We start from the raw sequence: 13,674 nt of genomic DNA, 5'->3' as shown, positions 1-13,674 counted from the left end.
CTGTCTTCCAGGTTGCGGCAAGTGACGTTTTCCCCCGACTCATTACCTAAGATCGTTCTTGCCCCGCACGAAATCTCAGGGCCTGTATAGCGAATAACGGTGCTTAAGTCATTTGATCATGCACGTCATGTCCCATAGCGACGATGTTGGCCCAAAAATTGGTGATGCATGATGTATACACGAAGACACGTCATTATGGATTCGGTACATATGGAGGTCTATTCTGCCCTACCCACGGCCCGGCAGGTCCGCACATTTCAGGTACAATCTCCGATATCTTTGTCGCACCAGCATTTCTCATAGTGTTGTTAATCTCCTCCTGCAGGACTAAAGTAAACAGGTAAGTTATTCAGGACGGTAGTATTAAGCCAAGGAAGTGAAAAAGACTTACTTTGACAGGCCCGTTCGACCCCTTCTTGTCCATGGGTACCGTTCGCATATAAGATCGGTCTACCAATACCCACTGCCTTGGCGCCCAGTGCCAGAGCTTTCACTACATCTGCTCCCGTCCGAATACCGCCATCGACTAGGACATCTATCTTGTCGAATATATCAGGTCGGAGACAGCGTATCTCATATAAGATATCTATAGGTGCAGCGGCGCTGTAACCCATAGTTTTGACATCAGTCCAGCTTATTGCAGAATAGTCGACCCACTCACTAATCACAAGACCTTCCTCCGTGATTCGACTGCATGTTTTGATAAATCAGGAACACCCCAAACACATCCCGCAAGCTGAAACTCACCAATAAGACGCCCTCCACTCCTGCTTTGACGCAAAGATCTACATCTTCGACCGTTTGAACACCCTTGACGATTATGGGCACGCTGATATGTTTCTGCGATCTTTCATCAGCCCACATGAGAGACGGAATGAGATACGGTGCTGAGACCTTACCCTGATGAAAGGTATATCATCCCAAGACAGATTAGGATCCTGGTATCCTCCGATAGCTTCACTAACGCCCAGAGGGGATTTTGAGGGTTTTAGCTGAGGCTCCGTATCCTCGACTACTGGCTGAGCAAACGATCTATTGTTAGCACGCATATAGTAATGATAGATCAAATGAACAAAGACCCGCTCACAGCTACGACATGTTTCGCTCTAGCATCTAAAGTCCTCTTACTTTGCCAGGGCACATCGACAGTGAACATGACCGCAGCAGGTTTCAGCTTTTCCACCTTCTTCAAGAGAGCTTCTGACGCTTGTCTGTTTTTGTTGAGATATATCTAGGGTGATCCGGCCATCAGCGTCAGAAAATTATGAGAAGCAAGTAGAGATCCTTACCTGATAGATGACCGGTTGTCCAGGTAAACGCTCTTCCATCATTTCGTCCAATCCGCAACTCGCGTTAGCCGATATAGCTTGTACCAAACCCAATCTTCCAGCTGCCCGCGTGATGTTGACTTCACCCAATGGATGTCCTAATTTCGCCATTGCAGCTGGGGAGATGAAAAATGGGCTTTCGGTATCAATACCGAGGAATGATGTCTTGGTATCGCCACTCCCTACTTTCCTCAGTATTCGAGGACGAAGCCAATATCGTTCGTATGAATTGGAGTTCTCGTTGAAAGCTGGGATCATAGCAATAATCAAGATCAGTCACGAGACTGAATGTACATTCTGCCTGGAACTCACTATGTTCGGAATCAGCTAAAAGAGTCAAACAAATCAGCCATACCGATAAATTAGTCGTGAGACCCACCTGCACTCCTATAGTAAGCCCATGCAGTTCCAGACAAGACTTTCGCACCCCAATCTTCGAAATCCTGCAATAGCAACATGGCATCTACAGGCGGCAGCCTCTTACGCGCTTCCTCAATCCGTCGATCTTCATCTGTAATTTCCTCTACGACCTCAGGCATACTCAGTGGATCTACGGGACCCAATCGCTGATGTTCTTCTAACATATCTAGAGCGTCGGGAGGGTGTAGTGGCTTAAATATTTTTCTACATGAGATTTGTAACTCCATTATCAGCAGCTGCCCGAGCACATGGGCTGCCCTACAGTACTGTATCACTCACGTGGCATCTTTTCCTGCATTCGCAAGTATGATTCCCTCTCCACCTGGATGTTGCGCTAGGAACTCGGTAACATCATAAACGGTTCCCTAAGTCATACAAGTCAGACCTTGCCCCAGCGATTGACCCAACTTGATGCAGGAATTACATCTATGATAACCCAGCAATCATCCTTAGTCTTGTGTTTCTGCACTTCGTCATACGAGATCAACTCTTGATCCGAGCCTGTCTTGGTGACTGTAGGATACCCCGAAAATTCTTCCAGCAGGACTCTCGGGCGTAATGCAGTATGTATAGCGATACCCTAAAGAGATAATTAGCATGCCCCCCTCGTGCGAGCGTCAGAATGATAGACTCACAGTTGCTAACACAGTGGCAAGCACAGTGGCGGTGATTGCCACCGAACGAATCCGGGGTTGTCTCGGTCTGAGAGTGTTGAACAGACGCCTTTGCCGGGGTAAGCTATCTGTCAAGCAGGAGCTGAATAGTGACCTAGTCCGTAACATATCTCTGAAGCACTAGCTAACGATCTTTTGATACAGCTCCAAGTAGCCAGGAATCGTTGGTCCAAGTCGATAGCAACGAGTCCACCAACAATCAGGAAGTGGTTGAGGCTACTCTGCAAGTCCTGATCGAAGAGACTGAGCCAACCAACGCTTCAATATTGCCTACTGCTGCTAGGATCAACTCGGGACACGCGATTCCGAAGACCTGAACTTGCTTTGCTGTTTCGATGATTACTTCACCTTTGGCGGTCTAAATCGCCCGATAGAACACCCAAACACCCAAACGAAAGAAACCTGCCGAGAACGCTTAGATCCGGTCCGAGACTTTAACAGATTAGCAGCTTGATCGTGTGGGGTAAACGAATGAAGATTGCCTTGACTTCATTTACCAAGACTAAATCAATCATCTGTGATGTTCGTAGACACAGTCAGCGTCTCGTCGTGGAGCGATAACACCACCAACATGAGAGTTCAAACCAGAGCAAGGCTCCAACAAGCGTTCACAGAGGAAGACTTGCAGCTATTCAGTCAAACGTGTATGTATACCGAACGTAGTTGTCATGATTGATCATTGGCTTATATGTTTTACGCAGGCAGTAGGACGACAGATCCTTCGGACTATCCCTTGTCCATTGGGATCTCGAAGAATGTAGTGGTGTACTCTGGGGATGATTTGCGACAGAAATCAAGGGCAAATAATCAATCAAGGGGAGATGTGATGGATGAGCTGCATAGATGTCTAGGTTCGGGACCGGGTGTATTCATCGTGAAAGGCTTTGAGAGGAATATGGACGTGATCGAACGAACGAATCAGGTGTTCAAAACTATCATCGAACGAGAGAAGGAACATGCAAAGGGCGATCATTTCGCTGCGGCCGGAACCAACGATAGGATTTGGAACTCGTTTCAGAAGCATGCTGTGGAGGATCCAGAAAGTTTCGTTAAATATTATGCCAACGACTTACTGTGAGTAATCTTCTTCGGACAGTTCAAGATTCGATCTGCTGAGGCTCACGGCACGTACAGAGCACTGGTATCCGAAGCATGGCTTGGACCGGGATATCAAGTTACCGCTCAAACGAACATCGTTAAGCCAGGCGGTCAACCTCAAAAACCTCACCGAGATTATCGTATGTTTTAGCTTGACTACTCCATCAATACATCGACTGAGTTATCGACGCTAATATACATGAACTTCACTTGTGCGATAGATCTGGGATTCCAATCAGAGTCGACCGCCTCCAAATTCCCTATCCCCACTCAAATCGCCTCAGCCATGCTGACCCTCCAAGGAGCAGTCGCCCATTCCCCCATGCCATTAGACTCTGGTCCCACACAATTGCTCCCTTATTCTCAACAGTTCGAACATGGTTATCTAGCTTATCGTCATCCCGAATTCGTCGACTTCTTCCATAACCACATGGTCCAGAGCGAATTGGAAGTTGGAGATGCGATCTTTTTCAATCCAGCATTGTTCCATGCCGCAGGTGAGAATCGGACCACCAATCTACATCGAATAGGTAATCTCCTTCAGATCTCTGCTTGTTGGTCTAAACCTATGGAGAGTGTTGATTATCCCACTTTACTACGATCCACCTGGTCCCACGTGTTACAATATACAAGTCAGCTGGAAGGGGGTGTAGACCACCCATTGGCTAGGGCATTGTTACAGGCTATCTCCGATGGGTACTCGTTCCCTACGAATCTTGATAAAGATCCGCCTCCTGCTGATAGTGTGAGTTGGATTCAAGTCACATTAGATTAGTAGCGTGGAGCTGATGATTTGCTCTTTGATGTAGCACTGTCCTGAAACCCAATACGATAGGATCACCGTGGGTGTCAAGGAGAGATGGTCAATGGATACTTTGCAGCAGAATATCAAGCAATTGCAAGATAAGCGAGCTGCCTGATAGTCTGGCGGGGATTTATACATAAGTTTCTGTATGATGATCTATCCTGGATGAGATATTATCATACATGTGATATGAGTGTACGAAGTAACAAATATTGAAAGGTATTGCAATCGCCAAACGTCCTTCCCGTTCGAGAGTTACTTCGAGAAACAAAGCCTGACATACAGTATGTACTGTATACTTTTGAGGGGTTTAGGCGTTTTGGATTTGCAATAGCTCGACTGCACAATTGAACCCAGTCATAAAAAAACCAGAACAAAGCATGATCAGCTTTCGTCACACTCCGATCACATCGATTACTCACCTTTAAATTTGAGGGTGGCATTCCTCGGAATGACAGGCGGATGACCATTCTCGCCGTATGCTATCGACACAGTGAGATCATATATTAGTCGGTCAACCTGAATTTCTCAATCCTCATCCCACTCCAACGTAGCGCACGTATTGCTTCCCAATGTCTGCTCGAATTGACGGGGTGACAAAGCACTCACCGAAATCAGGTGTGCAGATTAGATTTGCCTTTTGTCCAAGAGAGAGCTTGACGACACCTTGGTCCCATCCCTTGATCACTTGGCTATGTCACCGAGTCGACGTTGAACCGAAAAATAAATGAAAAACAAAAAAGATACAAAACCCGAACGAGTTTGATCAGTACATTTTGGCACATGTCAACTCCATCATCCCATTTGACGAGAGCGAATGTGTGATTGGACAAGGACCTAGTCGAAATGGATTGACAAGTAAAGCCTCACTTTACTCCGATCTTACATACGAACGGGCTGACCTCTCTGTCTTGAGGAGTCAAACTCAGTTCCATCGGCGAGGGTGCCCACGTCTGATATTGGAAAGAAGTATATCAGTATATGTGTGCTTTAAACGTTCATCTGATGCTAATCCTAATCTGACTTATGAGTCTGGCTGGACGACTCGAGCAATACGAGCACCATGCATTGTGGATCTGCACCCCGTTGTGCTTGGTTTATCGGCGCAGAGCGGAGAGAGGCATCTATGCCAGAAATCGGACTGAGACTCAGACTCACAGGGGATAGCAACCATTTGACCAGGTTTTGGGAAATTCTTTCCGTCTCCTGGTGAGATAGTCTATCGAAGTGCGCTAATCAGTTTCACTTCACTGCACTTGCAAGATGATCCATGGACGGCAGGAATGACACGAGTGGTCAACTCACTTCTATAGTAACGCCCATTATGCAGATGCTTGATCAAGTTGAGTGACTGGTCAGGTGTTCTTTTTTAGAATAAAAGTTATCACTCTGATTGTTATCTATATTCTTCTGGAATGGAAGGGAAGGGGGAATCATAAGACCATGTATGATATGTATCTTTTATAACGAGAGATTTCCTTGATCCATTTTATTAGCGCACCACCTGTAAAGTACACAAAGCAAGGACAATCGCGATTAAAAGAAAGGCAAGCAGTGCAGCATCATGATATTATCGACCAATTTGAGCGTTGATCAGCCAATCATAATCTGAAACATCAGTACGCACACACAGAAAAGACGCCTTTGAAATGGTCAATTTCTCCCTACTAGTAAAGGATCACTGCATTGTTTGTACACCATTAACACTGAATGTTGATAAGGAGAAGCTGTGTTCCTTTCAAGCTCGATCTCCTTTGTCAGTACGTCTGCGAGATTGCTTCCACCACCCATACATGCTACTGTTATTGTATATGTTTATTTTACTTCGCTTTCCCGATTTTCCTTCTTATTCTATACATCCTTGTTATCCCTTTTCTCTACCTCGATGGCATTTAGTTGACCTTGAGGAGTTCGACTATTAAACCGTCATATCAGTACGACATTCTTGTGCGAACGTGCCACGTTGTGTATTAAGTAGAAGTCACTTACCCTCGAACTTGAGAGTGGAGTTGGCGGGGATGACAGGGGGGAAACCTCTGGCACCGTAGGCTATAACAGATTGATATAATTATCAGCATTTGACAAGAGGGTATATATATATGAGATCAGAGTAAGAGAGTCGACTCACCGTAGTCAGGAGTACAGGTCAAGATGGCCTTTTGACCGACGGAGAGTTGAGGAACACCCTCATCCCAACCTTTGATAACTTGGCTGTATATCAAGTACAGTACAATCAGCTGAGCCCCACGAAGTGCATGGAATAAAGGAAGGAGATGAAAGCAGGTGAGATTTGGACTCACCCTTGACCAATTCGGCAGACGAAAGGTGATCCTCTGTCTCTTGAGGAATCGAACTTGGATCCATCAAGGAGGGTACCGACGTCTTAGTTGAGGGGTGGACGATCAGCTCTGACCGTGCTTGTGGATATGGATTCTGTATGGAGTGAGGAGATACTCACAGTGGATGGTGACCTGATCACCAGGCTTGGGGAAGGTCTTTCCATCACCTTGAGAGAGAGTCTGTTGTGGGGGGTTGAAGCATCAATCAGTAATCCCTTCTTCCATCTATCGCTAGAAGCTCCATCCTTCAAAGGAAAGCTCACTTCAACGGTTACACCCATTTTGATTGCTGTGGAAGAAAATTTTCTGTACTGGTTTACACGTAGTGATCTAGTGGAAGTTTTTAAAAGGGATCTGAACATTGGTTGAATTCCTTTGCATGTATTCTGTTTATATGTGAAAGGAAGAATCCAAGAGAAGCTACCACAGTGTACCAGAGTGTTACCATGACGATGGATGCGATCATTGCATTGCATTCTACTCGACGTGGGGTGACGAGGTGGAGGCGGAGTTATCATACAAACCAATGTGGCACTTTGACCTCGATACCTCTTCAGTACAAGCAGCATGCTAGAAGTGCTGGACACCAACCATGATGGCTCGGTTGTTTCATGAACTATCATATACTTAGATTGACTGCTTCAGTGTGTTTCATATGATTATGCTACAGACTCTCGTAAATGTTGATTCCTCTGATTCTGTTCGTTTCCTTGCTTTTCTACGTCACAGATTCATGAATCACCGCCTAACTTCGAATCCTGTCGATCCACCCAAAGCACTCTTGATATCCTCCTCACTTGCATCCTGTTTGTTCTGAATCAGCTCGACATTATGTACCTCGGCTGCTGATGGGCCCTTGGATAAGAATGATTGGCTATAACACCGCGAGATGAATGAATCAGCTGCGCATTGCCAGATACAAGGTAAAACGCACAATTGCTTGATCTTATCTGCTGGACCGACAGCTACACCCTGTACGCTCGAGTCATCGTGGTTGTACACATGTCCTTTTAGACCTAGTTTCTGGGCTCTGCAGTACCACATCATGACCATTAGTCATTTTCCTATGCTGACGGACGGTGGGACGGATGAGATATTTATGGCTCACTCTTTTTGGGTGTATGATCGGAAGTTCACTCCCTGTATGAACAGTGGTAAACTGTCAGCTTCCACACTGGTCCAGAGGTATCAATGAGCATACCTGAACATCTCCGGTGCTGTTGCTCGACACAAGTTAGGTTAGTCACCTGGTACGGCTTTATGAATGACTCAGAAAGCACTCACACCTTGAACTGGATGAGTTGACTCATCTTGTTTATGACTCTTGTAGGTCTCACTTTGGCGGTGGTATTGAAATCACTGTTGCTGCAAGAATCGCTCTGTAGTACTGTGTCAATGATTAGGATGAAGATGAAGGAAAGCGAGACAAGTTCAAGTGACAAGTGACCTGCATGTTGTACTGTATGACGTTGATTGGAATGACCGAATAACCCCGCACTGCTAGTACTCGGTTACTGCGTTATCTATTCATCCCGGTTCATCCTACTAAATTCAGTCAATTTCACAACATCATCATCAACATCAACAAACCTCGAACAGGCATCTATTGCTTCTCGGAAACTCATCATACAGCCAAGAAAACCCAAGAATCCTCACGATATCGCACGGATACATGAACCCAAATTTCATATAGCTGCACCTCCCACCACCACCAAAACCATGCGCATACCACATATCCCCACGACCCTCTCCTCTCAAGCCATCATCGCCCCGTCCATAAGAGCCGCGTCGACCAACGCAGCCAATACAGACTGGGTAACATGGTTGAAAAGGGGTGAATCGTCCGAGACTGGTCAATCGGGCAAATGTCTCTTGTTTGCTGGATTGGTGGGTTATCATTTCCTTTTCCTTTCTTTGTCTGCTTTGGGTTCCATCCAATTCCTCCATATCCGTCATACTGATCATCTGTTCGACGTAGGGCTCATACCCCCACACACCGACCTCGCCTACCCCTTCCTCACTGAGGGTATGGGACGAAGCTTCCGAGGCGCTCTTATCGCCAGATGCGACGATAGGGTACGAGACGAGGGGGATGGGAGATGCGGGTCTGAAGCAGGTCAAAGGGTGGATGAGGGGGTGGGTAGAGGGCAGGAGTCTGGTGAGTGTTGCGCAGTATCAGCACTCAAGCTATCTGGGATGTCCTATGACCTTGAAGTGTACACTCCCGATAAAACATCGATCAAGAGATATGATCTCAACGGATTTCGCTGACTTTTATCGTCGGATTTCAAGGAAGAACTTATGAAACGCCCCGACGTCACAGCAGCTTTCATTCTCTCCTCCTCCATCGCCATCTTGGCTTCCACACAGGAACAGAGGGGCTCTTCGAGTCTCTTACCTGAAGGTACGACCCATCTTGCGGGACATGGGTTTATAGGTACTTTGACTGCTTTGGTGGCTAGTGGGAGGTTGGATCTGGGTACGGGAGTGAGGCTGGCTGTGAGTGTTGTGGTCTTTCATTTCAGATCATTCAGGCAGTCGTGCTTTGAGCTAATCTGTGTATCACACAACAGAGGATATACGCCTCCCTCCCACCCTCTCCTCCCCAGACCTACCCCCGCTCCCACCTAACCACCGTCCTCTCCGCCCGGCACTTCCACTCCCTGTCCTCTCCCTCGTACTTCGTCCCTCCCCCTCCCCCACCGCCATCGCTTCAAGAAGAGGAAGACGACCCCTTCCCACCAGTGACATCTACCGAATCCGAGGCTGAATCGTCCTCCACACCCTTGAAGAGGAGACGGGCGATGCAGTTGATCCTGGATGAGATACATAGTTTGCAGAGGGACTGGGAGAGGGAGAATGAAATTACTGGTAGTGGGGGGACGATTGGGCCAAGGCAGGAGTGGGCTAGTGCAGGGATAATCAATAGTAGTAAGGTTTTGGTTGTTACTGTGAGTGAGGTCTCGGTTAATACCATTAAGACCTGAATGCTGCTCAACAATTTACTGATGCTGTCATTCCTGGACCGTATCATGATTAGGGTACTCATCACGCAGTACTGCAGGTGATAGAGAGATTACAGCAGCTTAATCTTGCGAATCCAGTCATGGACGTGGCTATGCCGTGAGTTGGCTGGTCATCCGTCTCAGGCCAAGCTATAAGAGAAGGGAGTGTTGGCTAATTCTATCCCTATCCCTCATCATAGCTGCCCATACCATACCAAACTTATGACTCACGCCATACCGAAATTCCGCGATGTACTAGAACGATGTTATTTTGAGAACTCCAAACCTGATGGTCCGATCGTGCTGGATCCAATGACGACGCATCCTGTGAGTGGGATTGTCTTTTTTTTGGCCACAGTACAATACAACTCATCGGACACTCCCATTTTATCTACTTCATTATACTCCCAAAATCCCCTTACCAAGAATTATAGATGATCCAAACTAACCCCTAATTTAGATATCAAACCCCTCCTACTCCCTCCTACCCCACCTAACAGGCCAACTCAGATGGCACAAAACCCTCTACCGTCTCTATTCCTCCCCACTCCCAGCAGTGACGCACTTCCAAACTGTCGGTAAAGGTGCGAAAGGACTGGGTATCATGTTAAGAGGGGAAATCAAGAAACGACCGCAGGGGTCCACACCAATAGGAATATCGGAGTTGGTCAGTGGGGAGACTAGGGAAGAGAGGGAAAAGAAGGATAGGATTGGGGTGGCGATGCGGAAATTGGAGGAACAGAGGAGGAAGTCTAGGTGATTGTCATGTGCGTGTGGGGCTTGGTCTTGTCGGGGATTGGTAAATATCTAATGGTGTTAAGACTGGGGTACATGATATGATCAGCTGGGAGCTGGGGCTGATTACACCTAGGGAACAATGCTTGTTTTTTAATAGGACAGTTGTATATAATTGTACTCATACGGTATCTCATGCCACCAAGTCAACCGTAAAACATTGATTGACCAGTCTATTTACCGGATGCATGTATCTGTTTCATAATGTTTATACTGTATCAACCTATCAAAGGCACCTAATCTAACCTAATCGATACGGGAGAGACGGATGGATCGCAGGACCAAAAGAGAGATCTATAACACTACATGTATCAAAAGAAGGAGAACCATCTATACAAAACTCAAAAGGGGACAGAAAGGGGAAAGGAGCCGATTAAGATTGAGTTGGAGCGTTCTCAGCAGAACCATTGGCGGCTTGACCTAACGCTTGGGCTTCTTGTTCTGCCTTGATCTGATCGTTACAACAAAAATGAGCTATTACTCGTAATCAGGTTTTCAAGTGACCGGCAACTCACCTTGGCAGCATTGACGTAGTTGTAGATCTCCTCAATGACAGGTTTGGCTTGATCCTATCCGTTCAACATCAATTCCTGTGTCAGCTTTCGCCTCAGCAAGATCTAGAGCGACAGGACAGCTCACCTTAACATAAGCAGCAAGCTTGTTCGACTTATCTTGGATACTCGCATCCTTGGCAAACACAATCTCCTTCAAGTCGCCAGTAACCTTGCCAACACCGTTGATCAATGTCGCGGGGAGGGCTTGACCGTGTTCAGCGAGGTGTCGTAATTGCTCCAAGAGGGAGTGAGCGAGGTCTTGAGAGGTGTGGACGGTAGCTACTGCTCGTGAGCTGATGGCGGAGTTGATTTGGGAGGTCTTGTCGAGGAGGTCGGTGAGGACTGGTTGGGCTGAGGCGATGTATGGGTGGATTTGCTGAGCACGTATTTATCAGTATCAAGATTTGTCCGTTTCAACGGCAGAAATAGGCAGATCATGATATCGACGCCTCGATGATGTAACAGATGGAAGTGGTACATGTATAGACTGTGCACTACTCACATCATCGTAGATGCCCTTGGCTTGTTTGACAACTACCAAATCTTGAGTGGGAGTTTTGAAAGGGTCTGTGACAACAATTGCTGTCAGTGTTGGATAAGGAAGTGCTATACTTGCTCAGCAACTTACAAGGGAAGGTAGCTTCGGCTCTGTCGAAACTGTCATTTCAAACATGATTATCAGCTGATTGCTTCTCACTTCGAATTACAGCGAAGCTGGCTCACGTAGCTACTGCCAATCCATCGGCAGATTCCAAGATAGGTTTAGTCCTCACAAGTACGGGAGTAGCAACTTCGTACGATTCTGAAAAACGGTAATATGGCATATAAGCTTGACATTCTATGGGAGAGAGGAAAGCTTACTATTGGCGAGAGCAAGCGCCGTGGCATAGAGCTTAGCAGTGTACTCGTTGGACTGCAGGACTTGTCTGCAGCGTATTCAGATTAGCGATACAACATACTGAGAACCAGAAGCAACGAGATCACTCACTGAGCGTAGGTCACAGAGTCATGAACTACAGGTACTCCATCGAGTTTACCGACGATCTTGAAGTCTATTTACAGGAAACACATGCAAGGTATCAGTCATGTATCAATATGATACAAAGAAACGTTCAACTCACTTGGGATCTCTGAGCCAGAGGTGGGAGCAGGAGCGGTAGCGGTTTCGGTCGACATCTTATCTATCTGTTGTGATTGTGGTTTCTGCAAGTTGATCTGGGTGTATAATGAAGTTTGACTATGTTATCTCTGTAGATCAGCTAAACGTTCTTTTCCTATTCAATTCAACGGAGAACAAGATAAAAGGAGGGATGACCTATCAAGATACCATACAAAAGGTCAAGTGGAGTGGAAGGTGACACGAAGCGTGGGAACATAGTAATCCTCACGTCTTGAGTTGCGCGGTCAGGACCAACGGGATGGGCAATAAGATGGGATGCCGCACTTCCACTGAGAACGATACGGTGGGGTAGAACGTGGAGAGGGATAACATAATGAGTTGAGACAAGTGGTGTTTGGGTGTGACATGACAAGAGGATTGAAATCAACAAACACAATATGATGATGGAATGGGATGGGAAGAGTAGAGTAGAGTGGTATGATAGAGGGAATCACATTATAAGGTTTGTTTATATCAAGCCAATCCGACCGTAGGATCTTCTTATCTCTCCTGTGCTTTGCTAAGTGGATGAAAGGTGACTCACGTTCGTTATCGTTCCTTCTCGTTGGCTTGAATAGGGTTGACTAGCGAGTAGAAATATATGATCTTGATGAGATATCAGAGGAGGGAAGAAGATAAGATGTGGAAGAGTAAGAGTGAATAAACGTTTGAATGTGGATGTGAACTGAGAATGATGTCTTCGTAAAAACCTCTCACACCAAAAGATTGAAAGATATACGGTTACATCATTAGTACCATTGCCGGCAGACTAGGACACCCTTAAAACAGAAACCCTGAGTGGCAAATTCAATTCCATCTCTACTAGTCAGTACATGAGAAAACAACTCCATTAACCATGATGCGGATGGTCCGTGCTCTGACTCGTGAGAACGGACATGCCATATACTAGGATAAGTACTCGCTCATCCTCACACCTCGAGCACGACGGGTTCATTCCAAGCTGTGCTGTGTGTATATTTGCAGTAGTAGTTTCGCAGTCTCCAACAAAGCCTGGAATTGATGTGTGATCTGGATGACGGGAGATAAGCAAATCCCCCCTGCAGGAAAAGGGCTTATCTTCCAGGTCTATTTCCCTGAGAAGCTGAACAGATAGAGCTGTGAACTTGCCGTTATTCCTTCACATGTCTGCTCATACCAGGCTAAGCTAGTCGAGGATATTGTGAGAGTACGACTTGCCTCGAGATGTGTGTGAGTCGACCACGATAGTATGGGATCGTCTGTTTTTTTCTGTAATCGTATGCTTTTCAAGGAGGAAACACCAACACGGAAGATAACGGGATAGCCCACAAAAGAAAGAAGAAACAAAACAAGACGCCACCGATGAAAAAAAGAGGTTTGGACCGGTTATCAAGCATGTTGGATGTACCCATAATCTTGAAAGCATAAGCACAGAGAGCGAAAGCAGTTCCATCCACTTCCACGAGAATACTCAAATATGCCAAGAGAATCACCACCATAAGACAGAAGCAGAAGCGA

The 13,674-nt window shown here is 46.3% G+C and overlaps 7 protein-coding genes across 7 annotated transcripts; 2 read left to right on the top strand and 5 right to left on the bottom strand.

Annotated features, from left to right (window-relative positions):
• Positions 1 to 193: 193 nt before the first annotated feature.
• On the bottom strand, positions 194 to 2,530 carry I302_105271 (uncharacterized protein; the record flags this gene model as incomplete). The annotated part of the gene is made up of 12 exons (XM_019195137.1): positions 194 to 327; positions 392 to 603; positions 662 to 690; positions 748 to 840; positions 900 to 1,019; positions 1,088 to 1,231; positions 1,290 to 1,576; positions 1,641 to 1,655; positions 1,708 to 1,952; positions 2,028 to 2,113; positions 2,173 to 2,328; positions 2,384 to 2,530. The coding sequence occupies 12 exons, from the start codon at positions 2,528 to 2,530 to the stop codon at positions 194 to 196; spliced, it is 1,668 nt and encodes a 555-aa protein (XP_019042850.1).
• Positions 2,531 to 2,993: 463 nt separating this feature from the next.
• Positions 2,994 to 4,440, top strand: I302_105270 (uncharacterized protein; the record flags this gene model as incomplete). Its single annotated transcript, XM_019195136.1, has 5 exons — positions 2,994 to 3,066; positions 3,124 to 3,496; positions 3,557 to 3,660; positions 3,742 to 4,265; positions 4,330 to 4,440. 5 exons carry the CDS (start codon positions 2,994 to 2,996, stop codon positions 4,438 to 4,440), a joined length of 1,185 nt encoding a protein of 394 aa, XP_019042849.1.
• Positions 4,441 to 4,635: 195 nt separating this feature from the next.
• Positions 4,636 to 5,648, bottom strand: I302_105269 (FK506-binding protein 1A; the record flags this gene model as incomplete). Its single annotated transcript, XM_065870052.1, has 6 exons — positions 4,636 to 4,664; positions 4,748 to 4,807; positions 4,935 to 5,017; positions 5,196 to 5,278; positions 5,484 to 5,531; positions 5,631 to 5,648. 6 exons carry the CDS (start codon positions 5,646 to 5,648, stop codon positions 4,636 to 4,638), a joined length of 321 nt encoding a protein of 106 aa, XP_065726124.1.
• Positions 5,649 to 6,217: 569 nt separating this feature from the next.
• On the bottom strand, positions 6,218 to 7,026 carry I302_105268 (FK506-binding protein 1; the record flags this gene model as incomplete). Its single annotated transcript, XM_019195134.2, has 6 exons — positions 6,218 to 6,240; positions 6,315 to 6,374; positions 6,454 to 6,536; positions 6,626 to 6,707; positions 6,784 to 6,844; positions 6,928 to 7,026. 6 exons carry the CDS (start codon positions 7,024 to 7,026, stop codon positions 6,218 to 6,220), a joined length of 408 nt encoding a protein of 135 aa, XP_019042847.2.
• A 376-nt stretch (positions 7,027 to 7,402) lies between these two features.
• I302_105267 (uncharacterized protein) lies at positions 7,403 to 7,974 on the bottom strand (the record flags this gene model as incomplete). Its single annotated transcript, XM_019195133.1, has 5 exons — positions 7,403 to 7,538; positions 7,599 to 7,694; positions 7,773 to 7,804; positions 7,866 to 7,881; positions 7,949 to 7,974. The coding sequence occupies 5 exons, from the start codon at positions 7,972 to 7,974 to the stop codon at positions 7,403 to 7,405; spliced, it is 306 nt and encodes a 101-aa protein (XP_019042846.1).
• A 409-nt stretch (positions 7,975 to 8,383) lies between these two features.
• I302_105266 (uncharacterized protein) lies at positions 8,384 to 10,429 on the top strand (the record flags this gene model as incomplete). The annotated part of the gene is made up of 7 exons (XM_019195132.1): positions 8,384 to 8,551; positions 8,643 to 8,822; positions 8,957 to 9,163; positions 9,238 to 9,615; positions 9,705 to 9,787; positions 9,870 to 9,996; positions 10,130 to 10,429. The coding sequence occupies 7 exons, from the start codon at positions 8,384 to 8,386 to the stop codon at positions 10,427 to 10,429; spliced, it is 1,443 nt and encodes a 480-aa protein (XP_019042845.1).
• Positions 10,430 to 10,837: 408 nt separating this feature from the next.
• I302_105265 (uncharacterized protein) lies at positions 10,838 to 12,194 on the bottom strand (the record flags this gene model as incomplete). The annotated part of the gene is made up of 9 exons (XM_065870051.1): positions 10,838 to 10,915; positions 10,980 to 11,033; positions 11,104 to 11,394; positions 11,521 to 11,585; positions 11,647 to 11,675; positions 11,742 to 11,820; positions 11,880 to 11,944; positions 12,007 to 12,070; positions 12,140 to 12,194. The coding sequence occupies 9 exons, from the start codon at positions 12,192 to 12,194 to the stop codon at positions 10,838 to 10,840; spliced, it is 780 nt and encodes a 259-aa protein (XP_065726123.1).
• Between the last annotated feature and the right edge of the window lie 1,480 nt (positions 12,195 to 13,674).

Source organism: Kwoniella bestiolae, chromosome 3 (assembly GCF_000512585.2).
Source record: "Kwoniella bestiolae CBS 10118 chromosome 3, complete sequence".
Taxonomy (NCBI): domain Eukaryota; kingdom Fungi; phylum Basidiomycota; class Tremellomycetes; order Tremellales; family Cryptococcaceae; genus Kwoniella; species Kwoniella bestiolae.
The sequence above is the reverse complement of the archived record's forward strand: the minus strand, read 5'-3'. Positions and strand labels throughout refer to the sequence as shown.